Here is a 20,668-nt window from a genome sequence, read left to right on the forward strand (position 1 = left end):
TGATAAACATCATTGGCAGTGCATTTATGTGAGATAAATTCACAAGTTATGGCTAATACAGGTTTATGGGATGTCATTTACAAAAGTTATAACAATGGAGAACCTTATCAGTAAGTTTATGTAAAAAATGGAGTGCTTATGTATCTATGTTACTGTGCTATTTTTTAAAATAGTATTTTCAAGTTAAATTCAATTTTTACAATATTTTTGTTTATTAAATTGTTAGGTGGAAGTACAGAGTAGTTATAAAACACCTTTCCTTCCTCATGTTAAGAATGGCTTATTATTTCAGTGCAGTTACATAGATGCATAAGTACCAAAAATGGTTGGGGGTGCCCAGTTTCTTGACAAACATGGCATTATACAGTTCATCAATAAAACTAAAACCTCTGACGGCATCACTTGTTGAAGAATATAAATTAGGTAACGCGTGACTTCTTCAGATGCTGCATAACTCTAATGACCCATTAGTGAAAACTCCTAATCATTTGTAATAACTGTCTGAAAATGGAAGGCAAAACAAACTGTAGAAGATGCAGAATTGGCCTTTAAGACAAACAAAATAATTGGTGTTGTGGCATGTGGAAGACTAGGTCTTCATCCACAACTTTGGTGGTTCAATAAATTCCCTGTAAATCAAAGGAATATGGTTTTGAAAGAAATTCATATGCAGACAGCCATGCACACTGTTACAGCTATAGGTCAAAGTGAACAGGGTGCATCGACTAAGTGGGAGGGTGCGAAAGATAGGAATCACATGGTGTGACCTCAAACATATGCATCGTAAAAAAAAAAAAAGTTTTCTCAAAAAGGTAGTCTACAATATCTTACCAACACCACCCAACCTTTATGTATAGAGGTTAACTACATGTAGAACATATGGGTAAACTGCCAGCCTTAAACATCCTCATTGGATGCAAGCGTGCCCTGAGAAGCTAAACAGGGAGACATAAAGTTTTGGAGATTATTGCAAAGGTTTCAACTCGTATTGTGAGATTGCTAATGGAGCACTCAATGTCACCAGTAGAATAATTCATTTCATTAAAGAAGAAAATAGTATAAATTCTTTGTGTAAAAATAGTCATTAATTGATGATATTATGCTTAGAATGCCGGGTTGTATTTGCAACTGCAATAACATTAATGGATTAGCACCCAGATATTGTCATTTGGTCTGTTAATTTGAAAAGTTTTCATTGTTGAATTAATGGTTCCATTTGAGGAAAATTTTGACTGCGCATCAATGCAAGTTGGAAGAATATGAAGATCTATAAAACAGTATGTTAGAAATATGCGGAAAATTATTGTATTTCTTATTAATGTCAGATACTGAGATTTTATTGCCAACTCAACCATCGCATTCTTAAAACCTTGATCTTTCTCCAGACAAGAGAAAATACAGAAAGAAAATACAAGACCAGGTTCTATCTGCATCAGTGTGCATATATTAATTTCACAGAGTGATAGCAATCCAACAAAGTCTGATAGTATCGTGACATACAACTTTGGTGCTCTGGGCTAGTGATGATGAGGCTTTGGCCTCAAAATGATCGCTGGACTCGATAAAGGCTTCATTAGAAGTAATGTTTATAAGCAACAGTTATTGTATAAACATTTATATTTCGGCTTCACCCTTTAATGAGTAATAATAGAAGCTGTCAAATCTTAAGCTGTAAATGTAAGTTTCTTTCTGTCAAACACTGTTATGATGGCCAACTATAGTTGTTCACTCGACTGATGCATTAATAGGGTTTATTTCGCATCTCATCTTTAGCCGTTAAAGGTAACCTCATTGATTAGAGCGCTCAGAGTTTGGGTTAAAGATGACTTTTGCTCCGGGGTTTGAATCGTGAGACTGATTTGAATGGTGATTTCTACACTGATGATTCCACAAGGATGAGACATGTACATATGTAGATAATTAAATATTTATTATTAAATAATTATACACACACTCAAGAATGAGCAGGGTAGGAAGAATCACAACATACGATGAAAGAGTGAGTCTTGTTGACAAAATGGGTGACTTGGTGAGTAAAACAACAAAAATAATCAATTTATTCACCATCCAATTACAAAACATTTTGACAAGCCTGGGTGCTCAATGTTGCTCGGGTGTTTGAAGGTGTGTATTGAGCCAAAAAAAAAAAATATGTGGTAGTAGGCAGGCAGGCAGGCCCGAACCCGTACCGCGAAGAAGGAAAAGATTGTGAAAAAAAAAGAAAAAAAGTGACGTCTTTGTTGTTGCATCCATCGCCAAACCGGAAGTAGCGAAGGTTTAAATTAAGTCTAGTCAATCGAAAAGAGGGGATGACTTTCGAAAATATCAGCGAAAAAAAGCAACCCCTTCTTTGTAAAAAAGTGCCCAGTTGAGTGTGAAGGAATTGATGTTTTTAGCCAATTTTTTAATATTTGTCGTCTGAAAGGTTGAGCTTCAAAACGATACTGATCTTGTGAAAATCTGTCGCTTCTGTCCAAAGTTTTAGGCAGACATACATACATACATTTAAACAGACAGATGAGATTTATATTATAGACTTAGTGTTGCTCAGGACTATATAAAACATTGAAAAAAAAAATGAAGTTATTTCTGATCATACCTATTATTCTTAGGATAGAAAATTTTTTTATGTCTATGTGTCATTTGCTATCTTGAGCAAAAGAATATTTTACCTACCCTACGACTGGTATAACACATGTATGCAATAATTGTACCTTCTCTAGGATGGGTAATTTACAGCACGTATATGAGCGAATTTTACCTTCGCTAGGACGGGTAATGTGAAAGACATATTTAAAATAATTTTACTTACCCACGGACAGGTAATTTAAATATATACATGAAACAATTTAACATACTCTCGACAGTTATTGGACAACATATATGAAATGATTTCTCTTCTCACCAAGGCCACCATAATAAAAAAAAAATGAAGTCATTTTTAGAAGATGGATCATTAGGATTTCCATATGAACACATAAATACATTGTCTTGGTTAATGATTAGGCAACCCTTGCTCCACAATAAATTTCAACATTACTGGATTTCTTTCATTCCTCACTATCGGCACTATAATTTTAAGAAAAATTATGTCATTTTTGGAAGATGTCTCAGCAGGATTTACTTTTCTTTCATTTTTAGAATTTCTTTATAGAAACGTTTTGTCTTTTTTGAATGACAGAACAATGTTTCTCTTTTTTTCCTTCACATTTATGAAATAAAAAAACATTTCTATTATCATTTAAAAACATTTTTGTTGTTGCTCTATGATTCATAAATCTCAAGATATATTTATGAAAAAAAAAAGTTGATATTTCATAAAGAAAGTAGAAACAAAATATATATCTTTTTACCTTTGCCAAGGAGGTAATGTTTTCGATTGAGTTCGTTTCTCGTATCGTTTGAGTGTACACAGCTGTGTTCATATCGTTTGATCAATCATCACCAAATTTAGTTAAAATATCAGTCATGGTCTATATCAAAATTAATTTGATTTAGAATAATAGGGTCAAAGGTCATGGCAAAGGTAAAAGTAACACTTTCGGTGATAACTTGGTTCTGTTCATCGGAGAGACTCACTACTTGATTCATATTGTAGTCACTGAAGTCCTGTGTCATATTCGTCCTTGAAAAGCTGCTTGAGCAGCAGCTTTGGTTGAATCGTTCAGTCGTCAGTGTTGTTGACAGTCGCTGACTTCCTCCAGAGGATGCTTTGCCTAGTTGCTGCTGAAAGTCTTTGAACACAATTTTGATGTCAGAAGTTTACCACTAGTTGGGGCCTCTAACTTGGATGAGACCTGTTTCACAACTTCATTGATGTCTGGCTCTTTGTCGAATTGAGATCGCTTGCAGTTCTTGAAAATCTTAATGAAAGCAATGTTTGTTGTGTCATTCATTATGTTTGTGTATTGAAAATAAAATAAAATGTGTGAAAATAAAATGTAAGATGTTGAAAAATTGAAAAATGGTAATAGTTGAAATTTTGGTAAAATTTCAATTTCCTATTTTTACAAATTTGATGTATTGATTTCATACCTTTGATAACAGTAATCACCGTTCAAAATCTCAACCTGATCAGATAGTTTTTTAGCTTCTGTGATATAAATTCAGAAATACTTCATACAATATCGAGAAGTAAGGGCCAAATAAGACTTTGCCACATCATCAGGCAGAGGCATGCAATCTCACTTGTTCTTGTCTTCTTTATAAACTTGTTGATAGAATGCAACACGCTTACTAAAAATATTTCCTTGTCTCTTTTCAGTTGACAATCGACTTAAAAAACCACGTAAACTTGATCGCAAGGACCTTAGCGTGTTCAACCAACCAGATGAGGGAAATCAACCCCATATTTCCCCGCAACTAACATTGGCTTGTTTCCAGTTCTTGTTTTCAAGTAAGTTTTCTTATTTTTTTCTTACCATTTGTCATTATCTCGTATACTTTATCGATGTGTGCATGAGTCTCTTGAATAAGCAACTATCAAAAGTGAATAAGCAACTATCAAAAGTGAATAAGCAACTATCAAAAGTGAATAAGCAACTATCAAAAGTGAATAAGCAACTATCAAAAGTGAATAAGCAACTATCAAAAGTGAATAAGCAACTATCAAAAGTGAATAAGCAACTATCAAAAGTGAATAAGCAACTATCAAAAGTGAATAAGCAACTATCAAAAGTGAATAAGCAACTATCAAAAGTGAATAAGCAACTATCAAAAGTGAATAAGCAACTATCAAAAGTGAATAAGCAACTATCAAAAGTGAATAAGCAACTATCAAAAGTGAATAAGCAACTATCAAAAGTGAATAAGCAACTATCAAAAGGACGCAATTTATTTTATTACAGCTTTTTTTTTTTTAATTTCTGATTTAATTATGAACAAAACATTTTTTAAGTTTAAAGTTTTTTTCTTTTATTCACCTCAAACAAGGCACATTTCTACTGAGGCATAACAACAACATATGCAATCTCTGTTTCGATATTATACACCATCTGTTTGATCAGGGAAAGAGAAATCTTTCTTGACCAAGGCTGTGTGCAAAGAAAAAGTTTGTAAGAAAAGTTATAAAGTAATTTTTTTAAATGTTCAGAGAAAAAATGAATAGTGGAATATTTTGTTGTGCTCACTACAACTAATGATTCATATATTTGAATCCTATAAAATATTGATTATAAATAAATAAATATCAGAGTACAGTAGAATCTCTGAATACGGTGGCCCCTAGGATACATTTTTTACAGGTTATGATGTGGAATAGAATGTTTTTCTTGCCTCTGGTTATGGTATTTGTCCCACCTTACAGTGTTATTTATAATGTTATTTGATTATATACATGTGTATTATATACTGTACTGCATTTTGTTACTAATTTTTAATGCTTTATCTCAAGGTTCTACCATGACCATCGTCATAGATGGCCTGTCAGCTGAAAAATGATGTCATCGCCATAGGTCCTAGCAAGCAAGATAAGTGGAACACAGACTGTCGATAATGAGCAAACATTTTTTACAGAAAGAGTTAGAAAACTTCAGAATTGGATTAAAAAAGATAAACATGATACTTTGTACTGAAACTCATCCAATATTAATAATAAAATATTAATAATAAAAAACGAATTGAAAGGAAGAAAAGTTGTTAAAAAGTTTAAAAAGAAAAGGAATACAATTTGATTTGTATGAAACTGAAGTTTATTCAATAGAAATAAATAAGAATGAACAATAAATTGTTTTTAAATAAAAAAAAACAATATTTTAAAAATCAAAACTGAAAAACAAATGATAAATTAGTTTAACTGAAATACGAACAATAAATTAGTTTAACTGAAATACGAACAATAAATTAATTTAACTGAAAAACGAACAATAAATTAGTTTAACTGAATAACAAACAATAAGTTAAAAATTAAGTTCAAACAAATGTTAGTATAAACAAAGTTACTAAGGCAGAAATATTTCAAACATTGAATATTAAAACTTTTCAAAAATCTGTTGTAGAATTTAATTAAAAGTTTTAATTTTTCTTTTTCTGATATTTTTTTTTTACTAATATTGTCATTCTCTTTGCGACAAAAATTGTTTATAAGGGAATTCGATGAACTCTATATCAGCATTTTTTTCAATTTGCTGAATAGTGTGATCCTCATCGCAAGATTCAACATGAAATAATCGATTTTGATCAGCCAAAATATTTAAAGTTATGTACATGGCTAATTTTCTCTGATGAATCGAATGCAAAAAAGAATTGCATTTTGTAAGTTTGTTTATAACTATATAATTATAGAAGACAAAATTATTAGTTATATCATTTGGGTATAGCAGAGAACCTCTGTTAATACCCTGAAAGTAGCTGTTTAATTCAGCTATATCTTCAACAGCCTTTCTCTCGAATATTAAATTTTTGCAGCTATTACATTTCAGTTTTTTGAAAACTGCATGACAGCAATAACCTGCTAAGTATAATATAACAGGAAGTACTTCCTTGCATTGATTAACATCATCTTCTATTACATCTATGTTAAATTTATAAACATGTAACTCTTGCTCCCTTGTCATTTCATCCCAGTTAGTTTCTTTTAAATTTTTCAATTCAATAGTTCGATTATTAATTGGTAAGCTCAATTTTAAAACTGACAACATTCTGAGTTCTTTTTCACATTCATACACCTGACATATTGATATATTATACTGATCTCCACTAAGTTGTCGATACTGGCCAAACCTTGCCTCAAAGTTATCTGTCTGAAACTTTCCTGGTAATATATACACATGTTCATTACGTTTATACAATATTTAGTCAATTCTAAAATTGCGTAAGTAGTATGGTACAAAGCAGTATATTTTTCCTTTGTTAACTTACCAGTTCTTCCAGGAATGCTATTCCAAGTTTCTAACCAGTCATAGAACACATTTAGGAAACTATAATTATCACTATTTAATGTAAGTGGATTAGAATATTTATTACGAAGTCGACAATCTTTATATGGTGTTTTCACATTCAGTATTGTCCACCAAATATAAAATATTTGAATGTATTCTGCGATTTCTGCATAATTTGGCAAGCATTCCTGTTTTCCTAAGGTTAGCAAACCTTGAATAGTATATTCGTTGAAAATTTGCAAAACCAAATTAATATTTTGCCTTTCAAAAGTAGTCAGAGAAAGAGCTTTTGAAGTCAACTTATAGCAATATTTCACAAGTGATTGAGATTCTAGGGCATAAAGTTTATGTAAACTAGAAAATGGAGCACTTTGGATGTTATCTAATTCATGGTTTCCATTATAACAAAACTTTGGGAACATCATGCATTTACGTTCATCTTTTTGGCTAAGCCAATTGTTTCTAATGCATTTTAATATATGCACCGAGTCGAATAAGAAGAAAAGAGGGCTAGACGTTCTAACTGGATGGGGATATAAAATTGAAAGCTTTGATGTGCTACAAAAGAAAGACATAGCTTTTTTATTTATTGCATTATTATCTGTTATAACAGATAATACCTAAAACCCTATATCTTCTAAGCCAATTATTTCACGTTCAATTATGTCAAATAAGTTCTCACCTAGAAGACATTTAGTTGGCATAACATGCACAACATCCTTATATTGTGAGAATACACTACTAAGCATAAAAGCAAATGCACTTGTGGCAGGTTCATTGCTGTTAGCTAAGCCAACAATATTACCACCTTTATAATCAAGATAAGGTTTGAGATGTATTTCATCAACAAGTAAAGATACTGTGATGTCATTCTGCATTAGTAACTTGAACTTACATAACTTAGAACTTATACGTGAGAAAATTGTTATCGTGTTGTTCAATTTTTAGTGTCTCTTAAGTCTGTACCCCCTACAGGAGCAGTTATATAATAAGGAAGAAAATACCATCATTTCACTCGAATAATTAACCTTATTCATTGTCATTATGTTAATTTGTTCACATATGAACTTAATGGCATTCAAATATTTAAATGATTCATCTTGCACTAATAGCAAAAATGATAAGATTAATTTTAATAAAGAACTTATATTAGAAGTTTTAATTTCCTGTTGTTCGATGTCCATTTTTTTCATGTTTTCCATCAAAATCTGCAGAGTATTTTCCTGTTACATGTTTAGGAATTCTATACTCCCCTATAGCACTCATTTCCACATCACTACAAAATACTCTAACGGTCAAGTCCGGTTCAATCACCATAGACATTTTTATTTTTGGGCATGGGCATCTCTTTATATGGCATATAATGATGGTATTGTCTTGCCTAATAGAAGTCCAATAATTTTTATCTATAAACGTTAATTTTTTTTTTTCTAAATCATCAATATTATGGAAAGTTTTACGTTTCCGTAACTCTAACTCGTCAGCAACGCTTTCAGATAATGCACACTTAAGAGCAAAATTTTCTAAACGCATTTTCTTTGCGTTAAGAGATTCTAAAAGTGGTTGATGGGGATAAATAGGAGGGACAGTTTGGTAATATTCGAGGAATAGCACCATCCTTAAGATAGGGATTTTTTTTTAATGCAGAATTAGTCCACCCTCGAAAAATCCTTTTAAATTACCACTTTTACAGGTTTACGGGGTTTGTGAAAACGAAAATAACGTTTAAAATTACGGCAAACTAGTAGTTTCCAAGATATAAAGAGATGTTAGTTAAAAAAAAAAGGGGGGGGGGTAATTTAACCTAAAACGACCACGCACTTTATGGCAATTTTTTTTTTTTTTTTTTTTTTTTTGGGGCGACGAGCAATTTTAAAAAAAATTACATTTTCGCCTCAAACATGGCGAAGTGTCTCTTTGATGTAGGAATGAACACAACTAAACATAAAATGAGCACCTGCAGTTGACCCCCTCTACCCGACAAAAATTCTGTTTACCCTTTTTGAAAGGGGGTGCTCATTTTACGTTAAACTGTATTCATTGTATGTTGACTCCCAACCCCCAACATAAAGGTGGCCAAACTCATTTTTCTTCGTTTTTATTTGTTAAAAAGAAAGCACCCTAAAAAAAAAAAAAAACGATGGCCATAAAATGGGTGCTCATTTTACGTTAAATTTTTTTAGAAAAGTGATCCGCAATTTTTTAAAACTAACATTTCTTCATATCTTGGAAACTACTCATTTGCCGTAATTTTAAACATTATTTTCGTTTATAGCGCCACTAGCAGTATCAAAATTTTGGGGGAATTTTTGACCACCCTAACACAAAACTGCGAATAACATATACAAAATCGTAATTTCTCCGTTTAAAGTGGGTTGTTTATTTTCTTTATGGAATATACTTCCAAAATAAATTATTAAAATTGTTTAAAAAATAATAGAAATATTATTTTTTTTATTGCCGGCATTTTGTAAACACTTTTTTTAAAATAAAAAATATTTCTATTATTTTTTTAAACAATTATAATAGTTTATTTTGGAAGTATATTCTCCTAAATTCTGACACCTACAGGGCCACAACATTTACCACAAATAATTATTAATAAGCTTTTGGGATAACAAAAACGGTCATTTATTTAAAATTATTTAAACAAGGAATTCCGTTTTTACGATATTGCTTTTATTAAATTGTTAAGTGAAAGTACATAATATTTTCACCATACTCCCCATTTTAAATAAGTTTCTCAATAATAATTTATTATTTCAGAACATAACTTAAATTACATGTAAAATTCATTTTTTATATCCATACTTTCATTTTTATTTTAAAATACGTTCTAAAAAAAAAATAAATAACAATAAAAAAGGTGCGTTTTTTTTTTTTTTTTTTTTTTTTAAATATCTCAAACATTTTAACACTTAGCCTGCTATATTTAGATGGAGTAAAATCCTTTCTTTTTATTGCATTAATCCACTGGTAAATTATTTCCTTTTTTTTTTTAAATGAAAACATGGTAACTTTTGGTCCATTTTCGTAGTTACTTCGGCATTTTGGAACTATACATCTCGACGGCATGTTTAAATTTATTTAACCCTCCAAAACTTTAAACCAACTTCCGGTTTAGTCATGAGACACGTGACCAAATTTCAACAGACCGATGTTCATGACGTCACCAGACTAAATCATAGTCATCGCTAGGCCATCATATTATGGTAGCCACGGTTCTACTGTATCAAGTTTGATGAGAAAAATAGTAATTGTAATAAAAAAAAAAAAAATAATTGGAAAAACTTATTGATGCAGACGTCTTATGCTGAGTGAAAATTTGTCGTTTCTAAGAATGCAAATGTAAAGTGTTTGTTAAATATTCTGGAATAACTGATGTTGATTGCATTCTTATGCCATGCAAAAATAGTGTGGGGGAAGGGTAGTAGATAAAATGTGAGTGAAAATTGCAGTTATCTTCCTTTTGGAAGGTTTATTTGGGAAAGTCATGTAATCCAGAAGAAATATAGTAAATATTGAATAAAGAAATGAATGCATTATTTTTAGAAACTTGCATGACAGCTTAATTGGAATCCTGAACAGATTAGCATATGAAGGTTTTGGATATTAACCTATTATGTCTTAATGTAAACTGGGAAAATCGACTTTATTACAAATTAGCCGCCCCAAAGAAAACACCCTACAGCTTTATTTTAAAACTTTTATTGAAAAAATCAATTTAGGTAAATTGATTATGTAGTTAAGCTGACATCTATTCAATGTAGCCACCTTCAGCCTCAATCACCACCTTGATACCAGTCTGGAACTGGGAGCATGCCATTTCCACAAGCGCCGGCGGGAGCTTGGCGAATACTCGGCAGATGGTGGCAATCAGGCTGCCTTTTGTGTTGTAAGAGGTCATGTTGGTGATGTTCTTGACATATGATCAAACAGAAGTAGTCCAGCAGGTTCTAGTCAGATGGAGAGGGAGGGGGCCGATGAGAGAAGCGTACAAAGTCGGAGCACTCTTTCTGAAGTCAAGCCTTGGTCTCTTTGAACTTGTGGGCCGATGCCGGGTCCTGCTGCCACACCTATGGTCTGCCAGAAGCCACTTGATTGCACCAGGGGATCACCACGCTCTTTAGCACATTTAAGTATACTTTGGTGTTGACTTTAAAGCAAACTTCGAAGATGTGAGATGTTATGATGTGGCCCTCACTTCAAACCACGCCAAAGACCATAATCGGGACCAGAAACTTTGTTTACATCACCTTAGGCACGTCCCTTAGGCAGTGAACCATCCGGATTTGCATTTTGAGTGTGCCAGTAATGATCTTGTTGTCATGATTTAAATCGATAGAGAGCATGAGTTGTACACCGGCACATCTCTGATCTTGCTTGTTGAACATTGTATCACTTTCAGACATGATAGAAGGCTCCTATCACTCTTGGGATTTGTGCACAACTAACTAATTAGATGGCCTGCAACAAAAAAAGAAAACCGCTTTTCATCAAGCAGAAATGGAATCATGTCGTCTTTTCTAGGGTGACAATTTTATTGTTCCACTCTGTATATAGCCATATATACATGCATAAAATTGTTTTCTTTTTTTTTTATTTCTCTACCTTTTAGGTGTGGAACCATTTAAAGCAGAATATATTTCTGAATCAGTACTGAAACGTTTGTTGAAAGAATACATTGTGAAAGAACATTGTATTAAAAATGAAGATGATGAAGAAAACTATATTTTCAAAGAAGGACAGCCATGTGATTATTTTGTCCTCATTTTGCAAGGTGAGTATTTCATTCATTGAAATAAAAAAATTAAAAAAAAAACAAACTATTTGATCTGCTCTAAGATGGACGTTCCAAAAGTAATGCCTCCTACTTTTTTATTCTGCCCAAATGGATCAGAGGGGCTTGCAAATTGCATTGTTATGATGACTGAACTTATGCATTCTTTGCCTGAAAGTTTTATATCTCTCTCTGTTGCAGTTATTGATGGTGTGAGACTCTAAAAAAGTAGCCCCTGTCATGAACGTGTGTCAGAAGCAGAGATGTGTCATTAAATTCCTAGCAAAAGAGCTTTGAGAATGGTGGTAACTATGTAGAAAAATAAATTCTAGAGCATAAAAGGTTGCTCATTTTAATGGTACTACTCTTATCTTCATACCTATTCAACTTTTTGAGTTAAAAAAATAATAGGAGACTTTACTTTTGGAACGACCGTCATATTAATAATTGGTCTCAACTTGTTTACTTGATTTCTTGTGCCTCTTTTGGCCACTCATATTTTTGAACACCGTGCCACTAAATAAATGTTATCTGCTGCCTAATCAAGTTATCGGCAACTAAACTGGTTCCACAATGGCTAGTCACTTAGCAGGATAAAAAGCAAGTTGCAATTAGATTTTACTCTCTTAAAATGAAAAGGTTTTGTTAGGATATGTATACTGTTAGCGACACTTTAAATAATATCTCAGCATAGGTCTTTGCTCAGATGTAGAGACAGAACATATAAGCTAGATCTCACATCTTTTGTTAGTGCTCTCATCTGTCCTTCTTGCAACAGAATGTTTCAATAACAAACTGAACTATACAGCCATATAGACGCTTGAGGTCAGGCCTATTAGTAAACACTTCTATCATTATACCAAATGAACTGACTCTTGAATTTAAATATATGCGACTCCAACTCCTTATATTTTAACTGTTGACTCTTTGGAGATTAAAAAGCGGATTTTGGCTCCTAGTGATTTTTTTGTTTCTTTTTTTTCACAAGTCTGGCTCCTTCTAAAACCTCTTACCCTGCAACCCTCAATTTACATTGTCCCTACTGTCTTATTTTATTATCTTATTGGAAATAAAAATAATGAAAGGCATTGTGGGTACAAAAAAAAAAACACTTCAAATTGAGTGGGATGATTTAAATACAACAAAAACTAAAACTATTTTTAAAACAATGTTATCATTTCTGTATTTTTGCATTTCTTACATTTTTGCAGGTCATGTTAGCGTGATTGTGGGAAAAGAACGCATGCTTTTTGACGGTGGTCCATTTTCATACTATGGTGTTGAAGCACTTACAAGTAAGTAAAAAGAATTTTTTTTTTTTTTTAAATTTTAAAAGTAATTTTTATTCACATCAAAGATGGTATCTACCTTCTCTCTACCTTTGTATGTTTTCTGCAAGAAATTTCAAAACGCAACACATTCCAAGTACCATGTCTTCTTTACTTGTGAATATTAATAATGATAATAATAATAATAATAATATAAGAATTAAATCGTGTGCAATGCTTTACAATCCATGAAAGTGCATGCGCATGTGAATGGAGGTGAAAGGGCGGGGCACTGGGTGCAATTTCTTGCAAATTTTGGAAAGCATGAAGGTTTTAAAGGATGCAGTGTCTTGCCAGCCAATAACGGATGTAGGCAGTTGGCTTCATGCTTTGGCTATTCTGAGAGTAAATATGTTTCTGAAAATTATGAGAGCTGTAGCATTTTCTAATTTTGTAGGCATGTCAATGCGTTTATTTTTTATTTATTTTTTTTTTTTTTGTTAATTTGAATTTTTCATATGGATGTATAACATCATTAAAGTATATCATAAAATACTTTTGATGAATGGATAAACCCTGAAACTGCAGTAAAGTGTTCAGATAAGTAAAATTTATTACTTATTATTATATATACATATATATCATTTATTTCTTTATTTTTATTTATAGTACTTTGAACAAATTCAACAATTTATATAGAAAAGCATTTTCCCTAAATGCTAGGTGGAAATAACTTTTTCTCTTCACTAATGTGATGCCCCTATATAGGAAGTTGGGAAGACACATATTAAACATATATATATATTATTATATGGCAATCGTTACTATTACTGACATAAATTATTTTAAAGAAAATATTATTGGGAAATTGAACATTTCAATTCTTTAATGGCATATGAAACATTTCGACTGATGTAAAAGCAAGAATAATATTTCGAACTGTTTGTTTTTCTTTTGGTTGTTTTTTTTTATTTTTTGCAGATAATTTATTTTCTGATTTTTGCAGTAAAAAATCAAATCAAATTGATGATTAAAAAAATTGAAAGTTATTTTTTTTTAATCTTAAGATTAATACAACTTTCTTATAAATACATAACAATTTACTATTTGGAGGCAAAAATATCTGCAAATATTGAACAGTGCTAAAATAATAGGGCTCAATATTTTTGCCTTTACATTGACACAAAACATTTGGCAATCATTACAGAGTTGAAATGTTCAAGATAATCCAAAAAAAAAAAAAATGAATCTAAGGAAGATAAATCTTTGCAGTTTAAAATATGACTTATCTTGCATTTTTTTTTTTAGTTATTACTGAACATTTTTTTTTTTCATATCTTTTAAAAAAAAATTACAACCAATGAATCCCTGGCAAGACCGGGTTTGATGTAATTAGTTGATAATAAATTAAATTCATTTAATCAAACAACTGTTTTCTTAACGAGTTTTAATCTTTATCAATGATACACTGGTCTTTTTGGTTTGGTTAGATTTGCAAATTTAAAGTTGTCATCATTCATCATTTTCTTACAAAGAAGAATCAATTTTGATTTAGGCATAATTTGTAATTAAATCATCAAGTCATCCGTCTCTTACAAAGTTTCGCTCCATCACTGTCTTTATCTCTCATTGTATGTTGATTCAACAGCTCTGTAATAGTTAATTTTTCTGTGAGCATTTTGCGAAAGAATGACTGTTTTTTTTTTTTTTTTTTTTTTTTTTTTTCAGCTAGTTTACATAGTGTGTTCATACACACTGTAAACATTTTATTTAATTTAATTAGATAGCAAAATAAATTTACTTTTATATTATTTATAGGGATAATATAGAAGTAAAAAAAAAACTATCATTTTTAGTTATGCAAGAATAAATTTTAATTTATTTATCTGGGGACGAGCAATAACCGTAAAGGTAATTTCTTTTATAACCAAAAAATGAATATATCATGATTAAAAAAAAAAAAAAAAAAAAATCCACAAAAGATCAGACAATTATCCAATCTTCATAAAATTATGACTATTTATTAGCTAATGAATGCATGCTAATAGAAAGTATTTATACCATGTAAAATATTATAGATTTTTTAGTACATTTAATTTAACCCCCCCAATAATTTCAAGGTCAAAATGTCTGATTATATTCTGTCAAAATGAGGTGATCACCTTTGCAAATGGATAACACTATGGAAGTACAATGATAATTAGAAAAATTAAGGCAGTTCTCAGTAGAAATTGATACTACAGTTGAAAATTTAAATCTTATAAAATGGAAAATTAAATCTCTTGATAGCTATAAATAGTAACTGTTTTTAAAGGCAGCTCCTTCAAATACAAGTAATCAGAAATAAATACTTAATTTTTTTATTTAAAACAAAAAAAAGAAAGAAAAAAAAAATTATTTTCATTATCATTGCCCATCCCTAGATATATCAGAGTTTATCAGTTTTCAAATGGAATCAAAGTCAAACAGGTATTCTAGTTTCAAAAATCAATTTTTTAGTTATAGAAGGACATAATGACCTATAATGGTGAGTATTTCTTGACTGGAGTAATTTAATTCCAGTGAATTTTGATTTTTATTCAGCTGGTAACTTTAACTTTTATTTTTTTTTAAAATTTAACTGGGTTTGTGAATTCATTTTTCTTGATTCAAACAATCAAGTAAAAGTCAAGTCAGTTGTGCTCCTAAATCAAAGAAAGTCAGTTATGCTCCTAAATCAAAGAAAGACAAAAGCTGCAACACTGCTTAAGAAATGCATGGTGAAGTAGTGCATGATATTATGATTGCACTCAGGGGATGCAACTCTTGCTTACTTCCTGACGAGATTTGTTTCTCTAATCTGCTCTTCTTAGCCTTAATTTTCATACCAGACAAGGTTCGTCTTTATATCATTCTAATGTCTAGAGTTCAGTTTAATCCATCAGACTCTTTATTGGAATGAGTTCCAGTTCAGTTCAAAGAGGTTATATGGAATTTGGTTTCCCTTGACAAGAAGTTTTCTAAAGATTATCAAATTCACACGGTGCACCTTGCCATACATCCTGTTTGGGTGAGAGGGGGACATTGAAAGTAACCTGAGGTATCCCTACCGTGGAGTAGTGAGAGGTCCATTTTGGGTTTTTTTTCATACTAGTGCTTCCTCAAGGAAACTGATTAACTTCACTTTGTGTCAAATTTGGCTGCAATGTGAAGTCATTAAATAGGGACATATAGTCCAGAAGTGATGATTCAAGTTCTGCTTCTTAAATAAAAAAGAGAAAAGAAATAGACAAAGACTGCCAGATTATGTGCCGGAAATATATTACATGGTAGTATGAATGCAGTCAGGGGAGAGAACTCTTGTTCTAATCTCATTTGTATCATGCCATTTTTTCATATTTATGTGCAACTTCACTAAAAGTAGTTGGAAAGCAGACAATATTCACATTTTGATTTTGTTTTATTTGTTTTTTCATTTTGTGCGCGCTTGTATTTTTATTTTATTCACAATTCATTCATTTTCATAAAAAACTGAAAATAAATTGTTTAAATATTTATTTTTAGATTTTTTTTTGTTTTATATTTAAAAGAAATTTTTTGCAATATTTTGTTGAAATTTTTTTCATATTTTAAACTTGTTTTTTTTTTTTGTTTTTTTGTTTCCTTTAAATTAAAAAAATAATATCAATTGTTTATATTTTCCCAAAGAATTTTCTTTTTCATTTAAACTGAAAAAGATATATTTGATCTGGGGGAGTAAGAGACATTTTTTTTTTTTATTTTAGAAAAATATTTTATTAAAATTTTTGTTTAAAAATATTTTTTTTTAATTTGTAAAAATTAAAAAAAAAAATTTTTTTTTATATTTGATTTTCAAATTACCAAAATCAAAACATTTTTGAAAATTATTTTTTTAATTAAATGGTTTATTTGAAAAGCATTCTTTTTATTAATTTTTTCTTGATTAAACATTTTTTTAATTCCAAAATATTTTTCATTTGTTTTTATCCGGGCGAAATTTTTGTTGACATTGCTTAAAATCATTTTCAAAATATTACTGAAAAAAAAATTAATTTTTTTTTTTTTTTTTATTAATCATCCTTTTATTTTCCAGCTGGTCATTTGCTTTTAAAACAAGAAACAAAACAAAAAAAGGCTGAAATATTTTTGTTTTCATTATTTTTTGTTTCTTTTTGTTTTGTTTTTTGTTTTTGTTTTTTGTCTCCATTGCTTATCACTTTCTATTCTTTCTTCATCCCATTTATCACTGACAGCGGTGAGCAGTGAGGCAATTTGTCTCCCTACGCGCCGTCAATCGACGAGGAAGTTTTCCCTTCTACAAACCTCCAGCCAAAGATCACAAAGTGAGTTCCTAATACATGTGTGTCTGTCTCCTCTCTTTCTCTACATATATTAGTCTACAACTCTTTCTTCTTAGCTAGTGTAGTTGTCTCATTTTGTTCACCGCTTATATCCACGTTTTTCTTTTCTTTCTTTACTTCCTCTGCTTTTCCGGTTAGCTCATTTTCATTCTAAACGGCAGCGCACTCGTTTTCATTAAAATACTAATAGAAATGATCACTTATTAACAACACTGCCATCTTCATGTTAGTCACTTCCTGTTGTTGGATATGGAGCCGTGGCGACGCCGATGAAAGCAGAGGTGTGCACACACACACACACACACACATTCCAGATGGATTTTTGATCTACATTCTCGTGTCCCATAAAAATGACCAGAATTGGAATTATCATGAAAACAAAGAAATGTTTACATTCCAGGTCAGGAGGTTATAAATTGTGCAATGCAAAATAAAAAAGAAAAATGTAACATCTTAATATTTACATTCCAGACATGTGGATTGATGTTTATACAAGACAGAACACAAACAACCAAGAGAGCAAAGAGAGTGACTGACAGCTGTCAAGCATAATTAACATCTCTCTGTCATCGTGCCACATACCAACCAACCCCTACAACTAACAAACAAGTAACGATCAATAGTTTTTAGTTTGTGGTTGGTTATTTTATCTGTTCCAAAAACATAAAATAATAATCACCTCAGCATTTAACTCTGCTAATCTACATCTTCATATATTTGATTTATTTCTGTTATTTGGATTCTTTCAACTACTGTTCTCATCTTGAGTGTTATTCTTACAACTTTTCAGTCAATGTAACCTCTAACCTTTTTTAGGTATGTCTTGTCAGAGTTTTGGAATCTTTTTGTTGAATTCAGAAATCTGCATAGAATTTTGATTGGAACCCTTTATTTAATCCATAGGAGTAGCACGCTCTTGTTCTGTCAGCCATGACTGAGTAGAGGTGCCAAGCAATTTGCAATTGTATTCTGAATGTCACCCACACTGAGCATTGAAACTCCAATCTCTAGAACAGTATAACTTACAACTTAATTTTACCAAATACTCTATCCACTGCATTATGGATTCTGAAGAAAGTCAGAGGTTACAGAAACATTATGAAAATAAAACTCAAGATGGGAAGACTAATCTGCAGAATCCATATAATATGAATAGTCAATCCTCATCTCAAAAATTCAGAATTATATCTGATTTATTTATTTTTTTACTTTACTTTAATTATTTATGTAAATTTTGTATAATTTGAGATGTAAACATTACTACATAGTCATAGCAAACAAAACTATTGAACAACATTAGATTTATTCCTTCAAATCTGACGTGTACTACCAGATCAGCTTGTCTGGAAATATGGCTTCTTGACTTAATTTCACCAAACATTGATGTTATTGTTTTCCCTTTTAATTTGTAAAACTCAATCATGTTTTGCAATGCCAAAAACAACTACAAAAAAAACACAATTTTTGTCTACAAAAAACAAACCATGAATAAATATTTGAGAATATAAACAACTTGAAGTATAAAAACTGATTTTCCAAAATTCTGGATTGTGCATAAAATAACTAAAAAGATTAACATGCTATAAAATGAAACAATTAATCCTTCAAATTTGAATGGGTGAATCAGAGTACATGGCTTTCATAAATGATTTCACAAATGGATTATAAAGTTGCTTCTTGAAGGTGGCACAGAACACATTCACTTTTGGGGAGTTCCCCAAGTGCTCAACCTTGGCATTGGAATTTCCCTTGTCTCGAATGCAAATGTTATGCTATTCATATGAAATATGGTCTCATCACTGAAAAGAAAATGTTTCTTAAACAGAATTTGTCATTATGGCTTGGACAAGCCAAAGTTTGTAAGATTTCATTTTCAAGCATTTTCTCAGGATGCACAAACTGTTGCTGGAGTGATTTCGTTTTCCTAGACTTGTTCTTTGTGTAGACTTTGAATTTTTTGAATTTTGCAAGAAATTTTGACAAACCCGCTCAAGCATTTCTTCAATAATTTTGGTCCCTCAACTCTATTTGCCTTCTGCTTTGAATTTCTTTGCCATATCTGAATATCTACTGTTGTCATTGATGGCATTTTGAAGAACTTCTTTACGAATTTATGTTGCTCGGTTTTATTTGACTGTTTGTTTGATACTCCAACATACAAAGCACCTTTTTCTCTTAAATGAATGGAGTACATGGTAAGCTAAAACATGAAGCATAAAATTTGGATCTGTTGAACAAATACTATTTTAAAATGTGAACTCATTTGAGTGGGAACCGGTGAAATTATGAGATTTCAAAATATGAAAATTTCCAAACAGTTTGTAATCTAACATAAAAATATTATCCAAGGTGGATGTGGATAATATTTTTGAATTAAATTAATTTCCAAAAGTATTTTAAGGTTATCTGAAATCTGTGCTTGAACACATATTTCTTCTTATGGTCAAAATTTCATACTAAAATTACTGACAATATTATTTAACAATAACTGACTATCAATTTATCTAATTTTGCTACCGACTCTTATGAGACGGGAGTTTTCATTATTGAGACGTAAAAAAAAAAAAAAAAAATGACATCGTCATTTTTCGAACATTGTCTTGTATATAAAACAAACTAGCACTATCTACTTTCAACCTTATGCTTTCCAAGTCTACTGCGGGATGCTTCAAAGAGATGCTTCAGTAGTGCTTTGAAGGATTTCTAAGTTTTTGTACAATAGTAGAAAAATAATTATCAAGTTAATTTTAACAGTGTAATGATAAACAGGAACAATAGAAGACTTGAGACGGTTTTATTCAGCTTAAATTAACTTATACACATGTAGCAAAAGTTTATAGTTGCATACCGTACTAAAGAGTTCTTCAAAAAGGAGGTAATAATAAAATAAGGGAGATTACTCGTGATTACTGATTACAAACAAATTCAATAGCACTTTCACTCTTTCAAAAATCACTACGATGTCAAATTTGAAAACTTGGGTCCTTCATAATGTGTATAATTTAAGTAATTGCTAAAACTTTCATTAAAAATTAAATAATTGGCTTGGCTCGGCTCACACTGTCTGTAGTAAAATGTATATATTGCCTTTTGTACTCCAAAAATTCAACATGTTGCAAATGGAAATTATTTAAAAATTCCAACTTGCAAACTTCCATTAATCTTTGATTAATCAAATCAAATTTATTATTTTTAAAAAGTCTAACAAGAAATAAACAATTAAAAGATATTAGATCTATATGCAATCTGAATGTTTGTCCAAGCCCACTTTGAAGCTGGATATGATAGACATTGTCATAACCTTCTCCGGTAAGTTGTTCCATAAAGCAGAGATGTGAACAGAGAATATTGCCTTTCTTCCGTTGAAATGAAAATAACAGT

At 30.9% G+C, this 20,668-nt stretch overlaps 1 protein-coding gene across 2 annotated transcripts in view; it reads left to right on the top strand.

Annotated features, from left to right (window-relative positions):
• LOC145245943 (metal transporter CNNM4-like) overlaps window positions 1-20,668 on the top strand; it is a 299,957-nt gene that overhangs the window by 232,667 nt on the left and 46,622 nt on the right. The window contains exons 3-6 of one of the 2 annotated variants that reach the window (XM_080107704.1): window positions 4,265-4,396; window positions 11,497-11,658; window positions 12,870-12,953; window positions 17,180-17,269. In XM_080107704.1, coding sequence (XP_079963830.1) covers window positions 4,265-4,396; window positions 11,497-11,658; window positions 12,870-12,953; window positions 17,180-17,269 — 468 coding nt within the window. The remainder of the gene's footprint in view (window positions 1-4,264; window positions 4,397-11,496; window positions 11,659-12,869; window positions 12,954-17,179; window positions 17,270-20,668) is intronic. The other variant, XM_080107705.1, reaches the window with a different exon arrangement.

This window comes from Euprymna scolopes, chromosome 23 (assembly GCF_053919585.1).
Source record: "Euprymna scolopes isolate OS-2025 chromosome 23, ASM5391958v1, whole genome shotgun sequence".
Taxonomy (NCBI): domain Eukaryota; kingdom Metazoa; phylum Mollusca; class Cephalopoda; order Sepiida; family Sepiolidae; genus Euprymna; species Euprymna scolopes.